The 18772-nt window shown below is 38.9% G+C and overlaps 1 protein-coding gene across 2 annotated transcripts; it reads right to left on the minus strand.

Annotated features, from left to right (window-relative positions):
- Positions 1-1710: 1710 nt before the first annotated feature.
- LOC137295877 (oncoprotein-induced transcript 3 protein-like) lies at positions 1711-13941 on the minus strand. Of its 2 annotated transcripts, XM_067827438.1 has the most exons (10): positions 13805-13941; positions 11942-12012; positions 11382-11632; positions 10504-10617; positions 9738-9863; positions 9004-9182; positions 7712-7911; positions 3974-4165; positions 2606-2850; positions 1711-1952 (listed from the first exon to the last, which is right to left on the minus strand). In XM_067827438.1, the coding sequence occupies exons 1-10, from the start codon at positions 13877-13879 to the stop codon at positions 1837-1839; spliced, it is 1569 nt and encodes a 522-aa protein (XP_067683539.1). In that variant the 5' UTR covers positions 13880-13941; the 3' UTR covers positions 1711-1836. The 2 variants fall into 2 exon arrangements, with proteins under 2 accessions (XP_067683539.1, XP_067683540.1); XM_067827439.1 differs by lacking the exon at positions 3974-4165 and having other exon boundaries at positions 1763-1952; positions 13805-13904.
- Positions 13942-18772: the final 4831 nt, after the last annotated feature.

Consider the following 18772-nt stretch of genomic DNA (forward strand, 5'->3'; position numbering starts at 1 on the left):
CAATGTATTATGTTAAAAAAGTAGACTCATATCAAACAACAGTGCAGTCCTGCGGAAAAGGAGAGTTTAAACAATAGAGTCAGATTTTCGAAGAGCAGAACAGGATATGGTGACTCGGGGAAGCATCTGGTGGTTGTTTACATTAACCCCAGATGTCCGACTAGTATCTGTTTATGACGTTGGAACACAAAAGAAAAAACAAACAAAACGTTTCGTATTGTTTCTCCTTTCATAGACTCCTTACGACAAAAAACCCCATTTCACATGCAGATAGCGTGAAATGGGTCTTCTACTTCTTCTACTGAATGTTTGTCAATGACCTTTCAAGGACCATTAACTCGACTAACAACTAGTCTATGATATAAACATATTTTACAGATAAAAACGTTCATAGTAAAAAAACATAGCATAAAATAAACCGAAAGGAAACGGTGGAAATTTAGACTTCCCACATTTTGTAGACGTGTGAGGGCCACGTTTCTGAGATAAATTTGCTTCAGAGTCTATATGACAGACTAGACAACTACCCCGTGAACAATAATAACTCACCAGCATGGCGTGAGAAAACAAGAGGGGGTCAGGGGATATTTTTTGTAAAACTGGTTTTTGATTCGTTTACCGTACATTCTAATAACTGCTTCATATCAGGAACAATAAAAGTATGTAAAAGTATGTTAATTGTTTACAGGCACTGGAAGATTTTAACGTTGAATGCAATGCAATTTCCCACACAAATCTATGTTCTTGTGGGATATTATGTCCTTATGGAAGTGTGTTGTCTTTGATCCACTGACATTTCAGATCATATACCTCCTCCTACAGCCACCCAATCCCCACGGAGTGGGCAACAGTGGGATGATTCCTGTCAGCACTGACTCAGATCAAGGTCTGGGCCCTTCTTTCACAAAGCCCTAAGGTGTTCGTAAGCCTCTAACTTAACCTTAGTCCAGTGTTAAGATTAACCGCAGTAAAAATTGCTTCGTGAAAGGAGCACGTGTGTGTGTAAGGTGTCTCTACATGGTGGAAGGAACGTAAACGTAAAATGACTCCACTATATTTATCGTCAGGCATCGCATAATATGCCTTCAGTATATAAGGCTGTGGGTATTATTTGTCATTGCCCTGGTTTCCTTACTCTAGTAGTTCGCCTAAAGGTGGTAGTAGTAGTAGTAGTAGTAGTAGTAGTAGTGGTAGTGGTAGTGGTAGTGGTAGTGGTAGTGGTAGTGGTAGTGGTAGTGGTAGTGGTAGTGGTAGTAGTAGTAGTAGTAGTAGTAGTAGTTCTATGTTATTTAGTACCGATAGTTGTAATCTTATGTGATTAGGTGCATCAGTCTGTGGCGGATCATATGTCAGATGCGCTGCCCGCAATCTTTGCGTCATCAGTTGAGGTATGGATTTCAGGGCTGCGGAAAGATGGATATATGTCACTCGAAAGTGTTTATGGTTAATACTTAGATGTAAACCAAAATAATATAAAAATATCCTAGGGGTAGCGACAGCTGCTCCCCTGGGTTACCTGCGGTCCTATCATCAGCACCCTGCATTCACTTGCAACTTGATGCAGTTTGTAGGGAATGGGACCTGGATGTTGTCTCTCCAGAGGCAGTGCATTTTTGACGTTCGTTAAAAGTAAGCCGGATATATAATATTAGCCAGAGATCCGTGAAATTCATTTAAATGATAATTATAAAAAAAAACACACAGGATATGTTACTTTTGATCCGACTGATGCATTTCGTGATTTTGCAGACAAAAGGAAATGTATTGGCTGACCTATTTATTTATGTCCTTATAAATTGACACGAGTGACTTATGCTTTTTTCGAGAACATGTTACCTAGCGCTTTTTCACAGAAAACAGAAACGTTAACGATAAAAATGATGACGCAATGCCGGCTATTAGAACAGCTTTCGATTGGCTGAGTGTTGACTCGTTAGAAAGAGCTTGCGCTGCTGCAAAGAGAAAAAGAAAACATTTGTAATCTTCCAATTTCTAATCATGCAACAGCGAATACTCAAACAAACATACAGAAACGTCTAGCACACTTTTCGACATCATTGTTATTTTAAACATAGGGCTGCAAAATCTGTCCCTGTTATCGTTTGATTTGTGCATGAAGAATGTTAACTAATAACATGACGACTAGCAAGTATTTAGCTCCTGACACGTTGCGATGCTAAACGATATTCCATTAATAATAAATAGCACGCTAATTTAATACCTTTTTGTTTTAATTAGAATCAAATTTAACTTGAATTAGTCATAGGCATAAAGATGCTATATGTGTCATCTCTCTCAAACGCCATCATAGATTAAGACTATAACAGATCTACAAATCCAGGGTTTAAACATGTATGGTTGTTTGAACAAAACGCTACGTATTATATTTGCATCATTTCCATCAATATACTTGGGCATTTGATTGCTTAAAACTTAAAATTTGAAGGCTTCGAAGCCCATATTCAATCGCCAAATACTAACGTGGATAATTTCGTCCATGAAAGGACAAACCGGATTTCGATCAAAGCCGATCGAATAACTGCGATTATTTGAGGTCCATAGTTGAAGCAAAGAAACATATTTGCTTGGATGAGAAAATATTTACCGTTATTATGGTGCCATCGGTCGTCTTCCTTATCGTTCATGTGTGGTAAGGAACGTTTACGTCGATGTGTTACTGAGCAATTTTGATTGCAGCGTAACGCAGTATCTGACGTCATACACACAGTGACGTCACAATTTAGGAACACAGCTGGGGAGTTGTCTAGGTACTTGAAAGCCTCAAGTGAAAACTGTACTTTGGCGTCATCATGGCGTGAATGGAAGGTCAAGGTCGTGTCTATCGCACACCTGAAACAACCCAGTTGGATCTGATGTCAGACTATTTGTAGTTTCTCCTCAAGGCTGGTGTCTATACTTTATACTTTATGTTGTATTTGTGTTACGTTTGTTTGGTTTTTGAAACCGTTTTCATTAAATGAAACACATAAGTATGTATTACAACAGTACAAACGACTGCTTGTTTCTAGTCCGGACAGCCATTTTGTTTTATCTCAAAGGTTTTGTTTCATTTCAAAGGTTTTGTTTTATGCGTTCTATTTCGGTAAATGCAGAACGCTATCTTAGTTTACACTTACAGTTAACTATTTACATACCGGCCAGAGGTTCATTTTTTAAAGACACTTGCCACAGGGCAAGTGACTTGAAGAAAGTAAATTGTCCTGATTACTTTCCCCCCTGCCCTGATTGTTATGTCATGATGATGATGATGACATCATCAAAGATTAAATAAACATGGTATTTGCTGTTAATGTTTAATGGACTATTTATCGGAAAGTGATAAATAACCAAGAAAGATAACCCTACTTTATTATCACTTTAGGTGTAAACGGAAATGGGTCACATCGGTGGACTCAAAAATAATGGAACGCACCAACAGCCAAATTTTAGTTCCATGAAGACGTATGTGGTTAAGGGATATGTAAACGGAACCAATAACATATTTATTAATTATCTGAGCGACATGAAAATACGGGCTGCACCAGATCGATGATCATACTGTTGGTCACTTGATTGTCCGGTCGAGACTCGATTATTTACAGACCACCGCCATAAGGCTGAGTGTAACGTTACACAACAAACACACAAATAGAGCCATGTCACACACACACACACGCACACACACACGCACGCACGCACTACGCACACGCACACGTTTCGCTGAAAATGGATGACAATATCTCCAGTATTTTCGACATTGCACTAGTTTGATGTCTTTGGCTTCATTGACAAGACAGGAACATTAAACAAAAAGTACTTTTATACACATGCCTTCACTTTAAGGATAACTATACATGTGCCGCCATGAGTATCAAAGGCACCATCAAAATGTTACCGTTAATTTACTATTTAACTCGAGACCGCAAAAGGAGCTGATAGTGAATGAATGTGTCGTTACAAACTTAAAGCTTACCCGTTATCAATAAGATGGTACACGTTATACGATGTGTTGCGTGTTGGCGTCGCAATGCATCGGACCGGAAATGGTCTCAGGTCACTTTCGTTTGAGGAGAGCAAAATCTGTGCGTGAATGACCTCACCAGGGGTCGTTTGGAAGGAGTTGGGAACTTTCTGCTGGTAGGTCCCGTCTTGGAAAAATTCCAGTCTGGCAAAAGGGAATCAAACGTTTCAGTGAACCTGTGTACATACGTACTACATAATTAGAAACCTGTGAGTGAGAGACTTACTTTTATGCCACACTCAGCGACATTTCAGCAAGATGACAGTGGCCTGTAAATAATCGAGCCTGGACCAGACATTCCAGTGACCAACAGCATGACTATCGATCTACGGAAGAGGGATACCATGACATGTGTCACGCAAGTCAGTGAGCCTGACCATACAAGTCCGCTAGTCGCTTCTTACGACAAGCATGGGTTATTGAGATAAGTTCTAACCCGGATATTCACGGGTAAATATAAATAAATTATTGTATGAAGTATAAAGAGAAGAAACTCTTACACCTCTAAACAACGCTTTCTATGTGGTAGAGATCTGTTTCACGTTTTGATTGTATCATTTTTGAGTGTGATGATTTTGAAGTTCTTTGAATATATTTCAACAATTTCTTAGAATTCATTTTACTTTTAACATAAACAATGCACTCTGAGAACATAAATTCCGTACGATTCGTTGACGTTAAAGATGCAGTATAACACATGAGATACTCTCCGATATGCAACTGACTTGATTACATAAACAATCATAGGTAATTCTATTGCGCATTTCTAGATATGTGATAAGTTTCAATTGCATATTTCTAGATACGTGTCATAAGATATTGCATATTTCCTGACGTGTGCCATATTTATATTGCAAATTCTAGATATGTGCCATATTTATATTGCAAATTCTAGATATGTGCCATACAATATTGCATATTTCTAGAGTTTCGAGGTGAGGTGAAAAGGGGTTTAACGTCGCACTAAAAATATTTCGCTCATAAGACAGTGTGCGAGCGTGTGTATGTGTGTCTGCTTGTACCAGCCAGGACAAAAGCTGGTTTTATAGTGCTAGCTCACTGCCACAGTTATACTGACTCGACCAGTCCGTATTATGGAATTGGCATGGAACCAACAAGTACCATATTTTAACGTCTGTTCGTTTGACGCGATCTCAAGAGCTGTGACACACTGATTTTCTAGATATGTGACATATAATACTGCATATTACTAGATATGTACCATATTTATAGTGCACATTTCCAGATATGTGGCATATCTATACTGCATATTACTAGAGGTGTGACATTTTTATGTTGCATATTACTAGATATGTGACATTAGTATATTGCATATTACTAGATATGTGACATAGTTATATTGCATATTACTAGATATATGACATAGTTATATTGCGTATTACTAGATATGTGACATAGTTATATTGCGTATTACTAGATATGTCACATAGTTATATTGCATATTACTAGATATGTGACATAGTTATATTGCATATTTCTAGAGCTGTGGAATGAAGCAACGTAGCTTTCACGCAAGAACCTGATGGAGACATAACCAATAATCTCACACTAACAGGCCTTTGATACAAACATACACAATATGTCGTCTAGTCTATTTTTGTCTATAATTGTCGCTGACATATGGGAAAATCTACAATTAGCAGAGACAAGTACGTAAGGCCGTCCGCACGATGTTTCTCGTCATTATGTAAACATCAAGGCTTGTGGTCCGTCGGAGAAATGTCAGACAAAAGTACTAATATAGATGCATACATGTATAGAAAAACCTCTGCTTATAGTACCGTAGAGACATAATGTACACAGAGTTAGGTCCCTTGTTTAGCTGCTTGAAAGGTCTTTCAGAGGGAGAGTCTTCGTTACGCTTACACATGTTGCTCTCTTCTGGAGATCACATTAACCTATGTGTAGAAGTGTATTTATTGTATCTTGATATCGACATAGATCAGCTCGTAGATGATTCATAAGTCTACAGATATAATATTATATCCAACAAAGGAAACGGTATCTATCATCTTGTAGCAAATTATCGTTATATCGTCATATTTTCTCTTTCATGTAAAATCGTGCGTAATTGATAATGACAGATTTGTCTGATCTTCAACTTTAATGCGTCTTTTTGGATAGAGCTATTAAAGCACTTTGCCATGTGCTCACGCTGTTGATCCAGATTCGATTATTTACAGGCCACCACCATATAGCTGGAATATTGTGCGGCTTAGAAATAAACTAAAGTAAATGCTTATTTTAATGTGTCGAAGTCTTGGTAAATTAACATTTCGTAGTTTTTTGTTGATTTTAAGACAAATACAGAAAAGGCTTAAAGCAAACTTATGACCACCACGCTGTCAAATATATATATTTATTTATTCCCAACATTTGCTTAAAGGCACAATGTCACACCCCATTTCTCTAAAGATACATAACGCATTTCCCTTAATAACACCATTAGATGACAGGGGACCTACCATAAAATTGCCCCCAAAATGATTTACATGGTATATCGCACTTAAATATCAGTATTAAATTTCAGTGAATTAATGCAACGTTGCGCTCTACCGGCCGAACACTATTTCAAGCGAATCCCATAGGGTTATGTCCCTACAAGTACTCTTTATAAGTAGCCTAAGGGGTCCACTACACTATATGAGAATCACATGCTCCCCGAGCGAGGACCGTATGGAAACAACTCAAAGGGGCAGATACCAGTGTCAGCTATGATTGGATGAAATAGTGTAAGATGTGTATGTGTTTTAAAAGAACATCCATACAGTAATTAAAACTGACCACACTTTTAAGCATATAGTGCTGTCATTTTTATCAACATGACTTATGTGCACAGATATTTTCAAGGAGCATTAAGGGATTATTTGGGCAAAGCACCGCGTCCATCACGCGTGTTCTGCGCATAACAAGCATCGAGTTGGGGACGAGTCTTCTTGGAAGTAAAAACAGCTCAGGAATCATCAACAACACCGCGTGCGACAGTTTTCTGTGTACGGGGCAATTGTTAATATTTCATATATGGCAAATGTCTCTGTTTGGAACCTGCTCGCCTGGAGCTTTCAATGACTGAGTTCAGGCAAGTCGTAAGGGACAATATGTCTTTTATTGCATCAATAAGAAGCTTATGTGAAGGCATATGCCCCAACTATATAAAAAAAACATACAAAAATATTGTCGAAAAAGCGTGAAATTGTGCCTTTAAACTGTATCCACATTGGTCGCAACTTCACAACACAATATAGCGGTTTACGTTACGATACACACTGTTACCATGTATGGTGACTAAAGCATTTTACAATAGTGAGACGAAAGTATGCTTTGGAAACATGTATATAACTAACACTAACAAAGGAAGATCAAACTGAGATGCGGTAAGAGAAACACTAATTGTTATAGCATACTGCACAGCAAAAGAAATGCAACTCTGTTTTTTTAAATAGACGATATAAACATGAACGATCACTTTAAACAAATGTCATTTTTTCGAAACTTTCGTTTCTTTTACCCTTCAGTATACACCGGGGCATAAATTATAACGGCGGCGGGGAAATGTGAGATAAGAAAACCTTTCACAAATTTTATGGTTTTGACTGGGGTGACAATGTTTGGAGGAGATGGTGCGGGTGGGGGTGGGGGTGGGGGTGGGGGTGGGGGCCGGGTATGTACCTGGCATCAAACTGTCCCCTTGCTTCGGCTGAGAACGTAAGGACCTCCCTGTCGATACGGACTGGTACTTCCAGATTCTCAGACAGCGGTACGATACATTGGAATGGAACCTCTATGTCCCGAACGTGTGAAATTACGCCGTCGATTACCTCTTGTCGAGATTTTACGACATTTGCATACATGATCTTCCCGCCAAGATTCTGCAACATAGAGTATGGTTGGGGTTAGCAAGACATGAGTTTTTGTTTTGCTTGCAATCCTTTCCCATGTATACACAACACAGGAAATAACAGGCGGAATTGTACTTCCCTAACAACAAGAATGACTCACTATGCTAGGGAAGGTCAGCATGCTAAGTGGCCTTTAACGACCCATGAAAGTCGGAAGGGGCTACTAACCGAAGCGGATGGTCAATATTGCTGACTTGAAAATTGTTTTTAAAAATGTCTTTTTCTTTGTAATATTATAATTATGTTTGAAATGTCTCATTTTTTTAACGATTGAGAAGTGCAGAAGACTGGTCCTGCATTCAGGGGATAGTCATCATAATATGGTACAACCACCCTTTCTAGGATGTCACTGACATGCTGTTGTCTATTCAGATATTGTCTGATCGATACAAGGTCAGGCGTCCAATGTGACAGGCACCCTACACCATCAATTGACCCCCACGAGGTGGGCAGGTGGCACTTGCTCTTAGCTACTCCACATGGTATATATTCAGTGTTTCTGTGTCGCCAAAAAGCACTGCACATTCATCAGTCATCGGTCAACAGTTACTAACAAAGGAAATCGATTTTCATCCCACTCTGGGCATAACAACAAACGTCTGATAGATTGGCAGTATACTGGTATATTTTAGATGCTTGCAGATCGTTTTCTTGTACAAGGTATGTTGGCAACAGGTACACAATGTTTGCGATTTGTAAGTCATTATCAAAACACTTTTAAAAATATTTCTTTTGAAATTAATCCAGAAGCATAAGGTGTGTACTTTCTTTTATACCTCGGCTTAAATATTGCATATTTACTAAGCTAAAAATTACTCGTCAAGCTCTATAAGTATAAGTGACTATAAAACACTTCATTTTCACCCGCTTTCACGAGAGATTCAATGGTCATTTAACAAACTTACAAGAGAAAATGGGAGGGAGATGGTACGCCTATGAAAAAAATATAATGTATCTTTTACACTTCAGTATATTATATATTACGTATTTAGGGTGCATGTACAAAACTAACATAGCCTCTGGACAAAGGACTAGCTGTTAGTATTTTCCTGCTATCCTTACGGTGGATTTAGTTCCGCACCTCCCTAGGGGTGCAGTTACTATGACGTGGGTGCCGTTGCTAGTGGCGCGACAGGTGGGGTCGGTCAAGGTCACGTGTTGAGCGTGAAGTCCAGGGAAGTGACCCTTGTCGAAGCTGATGGTCATGGACTCCGAGGTGCAACTGACGGACTCCCCGGTGGCTGGTTGAGAGGACAGATTTTGTGAGTTGGTGGGACAAACCGCCTTAGCATTATTATAACTCTTTTATGGATTTGGCTTTAGAAAATTGTGAACAGTAATATAACGTTGTGTGAGCTTGAATCGGGAGGAAATTCCAAAGTGATAATGATCTGGAACGTTTCCCGTTTTGGCGAAACCCATCTGCGTGGAAATGTGACTTACAAATCTGTTAAAATACAGGTGAGTAATTATGAGACTGGGGAACGAGATCCAGCCTGTGTTAGAATTTATAAGGCGACAGTAGCACAGAGATGATCCTAACACCAGGAACTAAGGTGTTCGTAATACCCACATATTGTGGGTCGCGTAGAATGTGGCCAGTAGTTTAATAGTTTGACGTAGACTTGCGAATACGTAGCTCTACGAACGCTTTGTAAAACAGAGCCCTGGTTAAAGAATTGAACATATTCCTACACCTCCCTAAAACCTGGACACAAAATCTGTGACTGTATTATACGAACATAGGTTTGTTGCATTCATAGAGCTTGCAAAACTCGTCAACAGGATGAACGTACCAACACACGAGTGATGATCTGGTGACAGGTCCAGTTCCACATCCGGGCATTCACAATGATAACCGCCAACATCGTTCACACACTGGTGGCTACAGCCGCCATTTTGTAAAGCGCATTCGTCAATATCTGAAAATAGACGACGGCTATTTGTTTATATTTTAGATGGACAATTGTGGTAATTTTTGTCTGAAGACGTTATTGATAATTTAGTGATTAAATATTGTTTACCTGACGTAAATAAAATAAAACATAAAGTGCCACACAAGTGTGTGACGAAACTGCATCCAGCTCGCCTCAATGGCATTATGTTTTTCAGGGTAAGAACATATGTAACATAAGATATGTATGTATGTATGTATGTATGTATGTATGTATGTATGTATGTATGTATGTATGTATGTATGTATGTATGTATGTATGTATGTATGTATGTATGTATGTATGTATGTATGTATGTATGTATGTATGTATGTACGTACGTATGTTTTGTTATGTCTACATCACCTTCAGGAACACAATCTGCTGGATTTTACATAGTGAAATAATTTTTCTTGTCACTTGCTGTCCTTTGTTCACAGGTATATATTTCGTCCAAGTTTGTTTTCATTAATGCATAACTTTTATAGTCACAATACTACCAATGTGACCTTATCTTTTAACACACACACATTTTGGATTTTTGCAGTTTACACACTTAAATATAGCATGTCTATGTGACCATTCTCGATCAATTTAATTTACATCAGAGCTAAAGTGTGGCACATACCAGATTCGCAGTGACTTCCCGTATAACCGGAAGCACACATGCACAGGAAGTTATGAGTTGTGACCTTGGTACATGAAGCATTATGGCGACAGGGAGCGCTCGCGCACGGGTTATCTGCCAATATGAAGACATGGCTTAGGTATAACAACGGATGTGGTCCAGTCGTTGTTTGTAATTTGGGTCTGTGGTGCAATTATATCTAGATAGAGTCGTCCAACCAAAATAGTTTACACAACAAACTATCTGCATGCACTTGGACATCATGTCGGTGGTTTGAATGGAGAGTTGAAGGCCATGTTTGTCGAAATGTGCTCCAGATAAGCATATAAGGCATGTGTTTAAGTGAAATGGAATTTGGATTTTTCCTATGATAGATACTTACTTAGATACATCACCCAGCAATATTCCGTCTATATTGGTCTGGAGATAATCAAGTGTGGACCAGACAGTCTAGTGATCAACAACATGAGCATCTACTCACATGGGATACGATGACATGTGTCAAACAAGTCAGCGAGTCTGACCACGCAATCCCAAAAAGTCGTTTCTTACTACAAGCATAGGTTGCTGAGGGCCTATTCAAATCTGGGACTTCACGGCTTCCTTCTTTACTGATGCACCTTTTGCTGACGACATCGCAGTAATTTTATCTTAGAATCGTTTCATTTGTGTGTTTCAAATTTTACATCATGGTCAAATCATTGACAAGAGAGGTTGACATTATATATTAGTTTTAAAAAGACACAAGGGAACATCCCTGTGCTTAAGATCAGTTCTAGACCGTATTATCAAGGGTAGATTGTAATGAGTCCTCACTCGTGTACTGATTTCATGTTTGATCACAGACAATCCGAACGCTAACGTTCCTTCTGGCTTACTTTCACAGAAAACGGCGACCGTCTCTCCCGACCCACAGTCCTCCACAAACCATGGGGAGTGTTGGCAATCGGAGAGGGTAGCCTCGTTCCCGAAACACTTGATGTCGTCAAGAATGTACGTCATCGATGGCGGAAGTGCATGGAATTTTCCGGCAACCACTATTTTGGGGTTAGTTGTCGGGTAGCCAGCTTGACGGCAGGCGATCTCAGCGGCATGAACGTCAAAGCCGTCATCACACACAAGTCCCGTTCTATCAAAAACGCCAAACAGTTAAGGTCATGAGAAATTTAACTGTGAATTGCATGTATGTTATTACATTCCTGTCAGAATCTTAAGATCACGAGTTACGAGTCGTACCTCTGTACGGTAAAATGAAGACCAGCGAGATCAGGTGGTTAAGCCCGGTGACATGGTCTATGATTGCTGAAAAAAAGATCGATGCTTACGATATCAACCACTTGATTGTCTGGTTCAGGTCAAGTTGTTTTTCCTTTCGTCATAAGTCACAGAGCTTGAATGTATATGTGACGTTAAACAACAAACAAACTAACTAACAAACCTCCCTTCATGCGTAATCTGGACCAGGCCTGTGTGGGTGTCGGGGCCGAGGATGAGGGACACGTTGCCATCCTGAAACACGTCAAAGACGCAACGATGACGACGTTAATATGTGGAGAGGGAAGAAAGGAAGCACGTATAGCAGAACCACGTGAGCCAAAACCTAACCGTGAAAATTTCAACGCTAACACAGAGTAAATAAATGCTAACACATTGTAAATTTCAATGCTAACACTGAGTAAATTAATGCTAACAGTGAAACTTTAAACACTAACACAGAGTAAAATTAAATGCTAACGCAGAGTAAAATTAAATGCTAACAGAGTGTATATTTAAAGGTTCATTTAGTGGATAGTAAACGCTAACAGCGTAAATTTAAAAGCCAACACAGAGTAAATTTAAACGCTAACACAGTGTAAATAAACGCTAACACAGTGTACATTTAAACGCTAACACAGTGTAAATTTAAACGCTAACACAGTAAATAAACGCTAACTCAGGGTAAATAACGCTAACACAGAGTAAATAAACGCTAACACAGGGTAAATTTCGACGCTAGTGTAAAATTAAAAGTTAATGTAGTGGATATGTTAATGCGAATACAGAGTATATTTCAACGCGAACACAACGTATATTCCAACGCTAATACAATGTACAATGTATATTTAAACGCTATCAGTGTATATGTGTATGCTTAATACAGTCTATATTCAAATGTTAATATAGTGGATACGTAAAGGCGAATACAGTGTATATCTAAAGACGAATAGCAATGTATATATAAGACAATGCTAATACGGTGTAGTGAAAAGATGCTCAACGTTTAAGGCAGTGTACATTTTAAGACGAATGCATTGCACGCGTAAAATATGCATTTTAAGGTGAATATAATGAATATAGTGTACATATAAATGTTAATAAGGTGTTTATTTAAAGCCTAAGGCAGTGTATATTTAAATGAAAATATAGTGTATATTTGAAGGCTAATGCGGTGTATGTTTAAATGTGAATACATTGTACAATTACAGGCCAATACGGTATATATATAAAGGTGAATACACACACTTAGAGTCTAACACGGTATATATTTAAAGGTGTACACGGTGTATATATCACAGTCTTCTTTGTTCGTTTGTGCATGAGGGTGGTTGGGTGACGGTTGAAAGCGTCACGTAAACGTTGACATGTTGCATCAAATCTGAAATTCGAACTCAAACATCGGTACTCGAGCAGTCTGTCAGCTGCAGAAATACTAGTAAATATCGTTATTGTGAATATATAGCCGATCAGCACGGAAATGGTTCTGCAACTTTTCCCAATATTTTGTCTGAATCGTTATATGCATCTGTGTTTCATTAAATGTATAATCAGAAGATTGTAAATAAATGTATATGTACTGATTCCATCAGGGATTAATATATTTAGTCAAATGCTCAGGAAACATATTTATACTTACTGAACCTTTCACTGACGCATTATACATATTTATTGAAAGCAAGATCAGATTTAAGTACATTTAGCACATGATAAAAAATTAACTTCGGGTTTTGTATTTACAACTATTGATATAAACAAAAACTGATACAATATATGTTTGTTCTTTAACCTTGCATTCGGCAATATTGCAGCAACATATGGCGGTGGTCTGTAAATAATCAAGCCTGCTCCACACAATCCAGTGATCAACAACATGAGCATCGATATGTGCAATCGGGAAACAATGACATGCATTATCAAAGTATGTAAGTCTGACCTCCGCTCTCCGTTAGTCGATCTTTTCACAACCTTGAAGAACAGTAGCTCTGACACGGCTCGTCATTGGTTCACAAAACACAGAGGGGTGGAAGTAACATAACGCAGTTACCTGTATGGCATCGTCAACTTGGACTAACACGAACACCAAAAGGAGCAACGCCGATACTGTCTCCATGTTGGACATACCTGGTAGTTCGGTGTCCAGGATGTATGTGAAGTACTCCAGCTGGCTTCACTTCATCTGATAGAGGGTCACTACCGTATGACATACTTAGAGCCTGCTGTTTGTCTTCTCCCGATAAGGAATCGTTCTCTAGACATGAGGTCTAAAAGTTATGCTGCAAAGAAAGGCATGCTCGCATTCTTGAATTTGGGCATTCTGGAGCTTGCCTCGAACATGCGTTCTAAAGTAGGCGCATTCCTGATCCTCTACAAGATGCTCAATAACTCTTCCTCCCCTTTGTAACTTCACCGGTCCATCATTTAATTCCACACCCTACACCCTACACCCCACACCCCCCGCCACCCCCTAAAAATATTTAGAATACAACTTCTCGTGAGCACGTTAGGTTGACCTAACCTAACCCTAACCTTACCCTAACCTACTCTTATCCTAACCCTAACTTACCCCTCATCACCTAAAATTACTACAATTACGTATAAGAGCATTATGGCGTAGTTTTATAGTTTGTGGTGCTGCATTCTAAATGTAGGTCAGTAGTTGAGTAGATCAAGCAGTTGCTGCTTATTCTAGAACACTAACTGCTTTAACTTTATACTTTGGGACAACGAACCTACCTGATAAAGAGGAAACGTTGTATCACATTATCTTCTTAGATCAATTTGTATGAAGTTTTCATCCAAATCAAATCACTTAACTTCCATTCGAAACTCTCTACCGTGGCCTCCTGATCCAAGGAAGTTCTCAAAAACACCTGGTACCTCGGACTAATTCACATAAGGACAATGGATCCAATATCGATCCCTGCTCGTGGTTGTATTTGTACTTGTGTTGCTGTAGGGTGAAACGGTATACCGTGGTATTCCTGTTGATAATGTTGACCAATGAACCCTACGCCATGTTCTTGAGATTTTCGGCGTTTGCACCAAGTCAGACGTACTGTGAGGAAGGGACGTCTGGCCGGACGAAGCTCCCTCAGCGATACGAGAAAATGGACCCCTCGAAAGTGGAGAAAACGGTCACCGCGTTTGGGAGAACAGCCTCCGAACCCACAGAAAACGGCCTCTGTGCCGAGAGAAAACGGTCAACATAGTGGCATCAAAGGAAATTATAGGATTATATGTATCCTGAATAAAAGCGATTTACTTCATTGCGGATAAGCTTTAAACAGTTTGTTTCGTTTTGATATCCAAAGCTGTTGGACCTTAAGTTGACTGCTTGGTTATTTCGATAGTTACAATCTTTCAGGCTAGATTAGTTGAAGGGTTGCATGCCCAAAAAACCAAAGTAAATTTTTGCAACTTTACAGAAGTGACGAAAAACAGTATTTTCATTTTTACTATAGATAGCGAGGCGGAAATAGGCTTAACTCGTAACATGAAACATACAATGAAGGATTATGAGTCGTTACACGAGTTTCCATTAATATTTCAACATTTATTGCAAAAAAAAAAAATCATTTTTGACTTCTTCATTACCTGCCAAAATGACCTAAGTCAGCGCACGTTTCCATGGCAAAACAACCTAAGTCACAAAGGTTGCATGCCGAAATAAACCAACTCACTAATATACTTAACGAATTTGATTAATTCAGTGAAAATTACCCTGATTATGATTGTAACTATGATTATTTTTCTATTTCAATCCTAAATGATAACAATGACAATAGAATAGGTCCTGGTATGGGCATGCAAGCCTAATGTAATATGCAGTTCCAAATTCAATAATTACTGGCACTAAAACAAGATGACATTGTGATAGCATGTTCTCAATCACAAGCAACGTCACGGAGTATAGAACAAATGGTTTCCATAAAAATTTGAAGGTGCTGAACAATTTTTTCTTTTGACTAGCACACTGGTTGTATGGGTGCTGATGCCCAGGTGAGTATATATGGGATATATTGTGGACATGTACTTGACAGAAGTGAGGTGAATATACAATAGAAAACAAGAATCCTGAAGTGCATCAGTGTAAGTTTACTTCGTCAGTGTATTCCTACTTCTTCAGTGTAGTGTTAATCCATCAATGTATTCCTACTCCTTCAGTGTAGTGTTAATCCATCAATGTATTCCTACTTCTTCAGTGTAGTGTTAATCCATCAATGTATTCCTACTTCTTCAGTGTAGTGTTAATCCATCAATGTATTCCTACTCCTTCAGTGTAGTGTTAATCCATCAATGTATTATGTATTCTTACTCAGTGCATTCTTATCCCTCCAGTATATTCTTATTCCCCTAGTATATTCTTATTCCTCCAGTATATTTTGATTCCACCAGTATATTCATACCCCTCCAGTATATTCTAACTCCTGCATTATAATCTTTTTTCTCCAGTATATTCTACCCCCTCCAGTATATTCTTATTCCCCCAGTATATTCTTATTCCTCCAGTGTATTTTGATTCCACCAGTATATTCTACCCCCTCCAGTATATTCTTATTAATCCAGTATATTCTAACCCCTCCAGTATATTCATACCCCTCCAGTATATTCTAACTCCTCCATTATAAACTTTTTCCTCCATTATAAACGTTTCCTCCAGTATATTCTAACCCTCCAGTATATTCTAACTCCTTCTCTATATTGTGATTATTTCAGTATAATCATATTTCTTCTGTATATTCTAATTCCGTGAGTATATTCTTACTCCTTTTAGTGAACATACATGTATGCATCCTCGATAGTCTATAGGGTACATGTTACGATATATCTCTTCTATTCTCTTCGAGTTTTTATCGGTACGTAAATCCCGGACATTATCGAGGATAAAATGTACGGTATACTGAGCAGAAGTTTTCTCCACATTGGTACATAGTAGTATTATATAGTTGGAAAACCCATAACGTTCATCTGATCTTGAGAGGCATACACAAGACTGAGGTAGATGTATCTCGCCTAAAGTGACGGGTTTCTACAGCGTCTACAGACGGTAGCTACATTCCTCAATAAGATGGTCGGTTCAGAGTACTGAAAAAGCTGCAGTGGGGAGACCATTCATCACGACATCAGAAACAAGAAAGAAACAGAAGTTTTCATTGTACTTCAGAATGCGTAAAAAGCAATAAATATCAACAAATAACAAGAATTACAAAAAATTAACAAGATCTGAAAGGTGAAACATGTAACAGTTCTTAAACTTTTCATCTCCCGCTTCATTTACTAAACTATTACTAAATATTACTAAAACATTACTAAAATTACTAACCCATTACTAAAAATTACTGAAACATTACTAAGATTTACTAAGCCGACCGCAGGTCTCCACAGGACCCACGACTCCACTGGCTGGTCGGTTTTCAACACGAGCTTGGCATGTTTAGTTTCAGCGAGCTGTTTTTTCACTCGTTCCCGTTCAGGTTTACTCATCACGTTGTTCGCCCTAAAACACTCCTCGAACGAATCCCTGTCCTTGCAGTGAAATAATGGCACCCAACGCGTCTGCTCTCTCAAATCTTTCAACACCGAGATGAATTTCTACGTCAGCACCCATATACTCATTCTCTTCCCACAGAGGTTACTTGTCATATCTTCCTACGAACCTCTGTTCTAATATGGCCATATTTCGCGGTTCTCATAAAATCCCCTAGCGCCAAAAAATGGCAGCAGATTTATCTCCCTTTTTCTGGCCAATTAGAACACGTGTTCGACCTAGATTCAACTTGACAAATGCAAGCAATGTGGAGAAACAAATATGACATGACTGAGTTCTGTCTAGAAGAAACATTTGAGTATCGCGCTCGGGAAGAGGTTCCAGTTTTCACGATGCATCCGGAAATTATCGACATCTTGTGAACGATCACTTTTGAAACAAGGTCGCTGATTGCACTGCTAAATCTGATTGCCTCCAATCACGAGTCTTGAACACTCGCACCATGAAAGGGTCGTATTAGAACAGAGGTTATGTAGGAAGATATGACAAGTAACCACTGTGGGAAGAGAATACCATATGCTGTGATTAGCGTGCCGTCCACAGAAGGCTAAATACGACAGCATGTCTCTTCTTTGTTATTTCTCTGTTAGCGCTGCAATCATCCAGGATGAACAATGTCGGTATTCCTTTAAAACGATTGTGAAAACATTTTAAATACTCTTGCAAATGTGTCCCCGGGTCGACTCTATATACGTCCGGGTCCGTCATAACCCAAGCTCTTTCCTTGTACGTTTTATTCATGTTTATAGTAGGGCACAAGATAATGATTTATCAAATACTTCCCTATAATATCCTTCCAACAAATCCAATACAAAAACAGTCTTACCACAATTTGTCTTTGTAATAGCGCAATGTGCTCTATGAAACACCATTGAGTTTCGTTCGAACGGCAGCTTCTTTATTTTATCCCATTGCTAGCATGCACTCATTCCAAGGCTAAACAACTGATTAGACACTCCCTCTACGGTCACTTCTACTTTGGTGATTTCTGGGTTGAAAAACTTCTCGCTGTCTCTTGTGAATGAACCGTAATAATTCACGGGTATGATCAATAACCCTTTCATCAATCGCGCCGGCACATTCAAACTGATATTTCAAATTGTATCGCTGTTATCGCAATGTATCATTTCTGTGCCTGACTATCTTGTCAGAGAGTATGTTCATTTTCCCAGAGTAGGAATTTTGAATCTGCCGGGCAAGATCTGGACTAGTCACCATATCAAACTCCAAGGAGATGTTTTCGATCTCGTATGTGCCTTCATCACCGTTCGGTGTACGCACGACTTTGCTGTGATCATTGAACGTGAGTTCGTATTCCAGCCTGTCACCCAATGTTGCTTGGTAAAACGGTGCGTGTGAGGTTAACAACTCGAAGACAAGCGGGACGCAAAACCTATTCCTGTACACTTCAGCGATTGTTTTTTCTCTATCCGGTATATTGTCTAACTCATCTGCTATGTAGGC

This window comes from Haliotis asinina, chromosome 9 (genome assembly GCF_037392515.1).
Source record: "Haliotis asinina isolate JCU_RB_2024 chromosome 9, JCU_Hal_asi_v2, whole genome shotgun sequence".
Classification (NCBI taxonomy): domain Eukaryota; kingdom Metazoa; phylum Mollusca; class Gastropoda; order Lepetellida; family Haliotidae; genus Haliotis; species Haliotis asinina.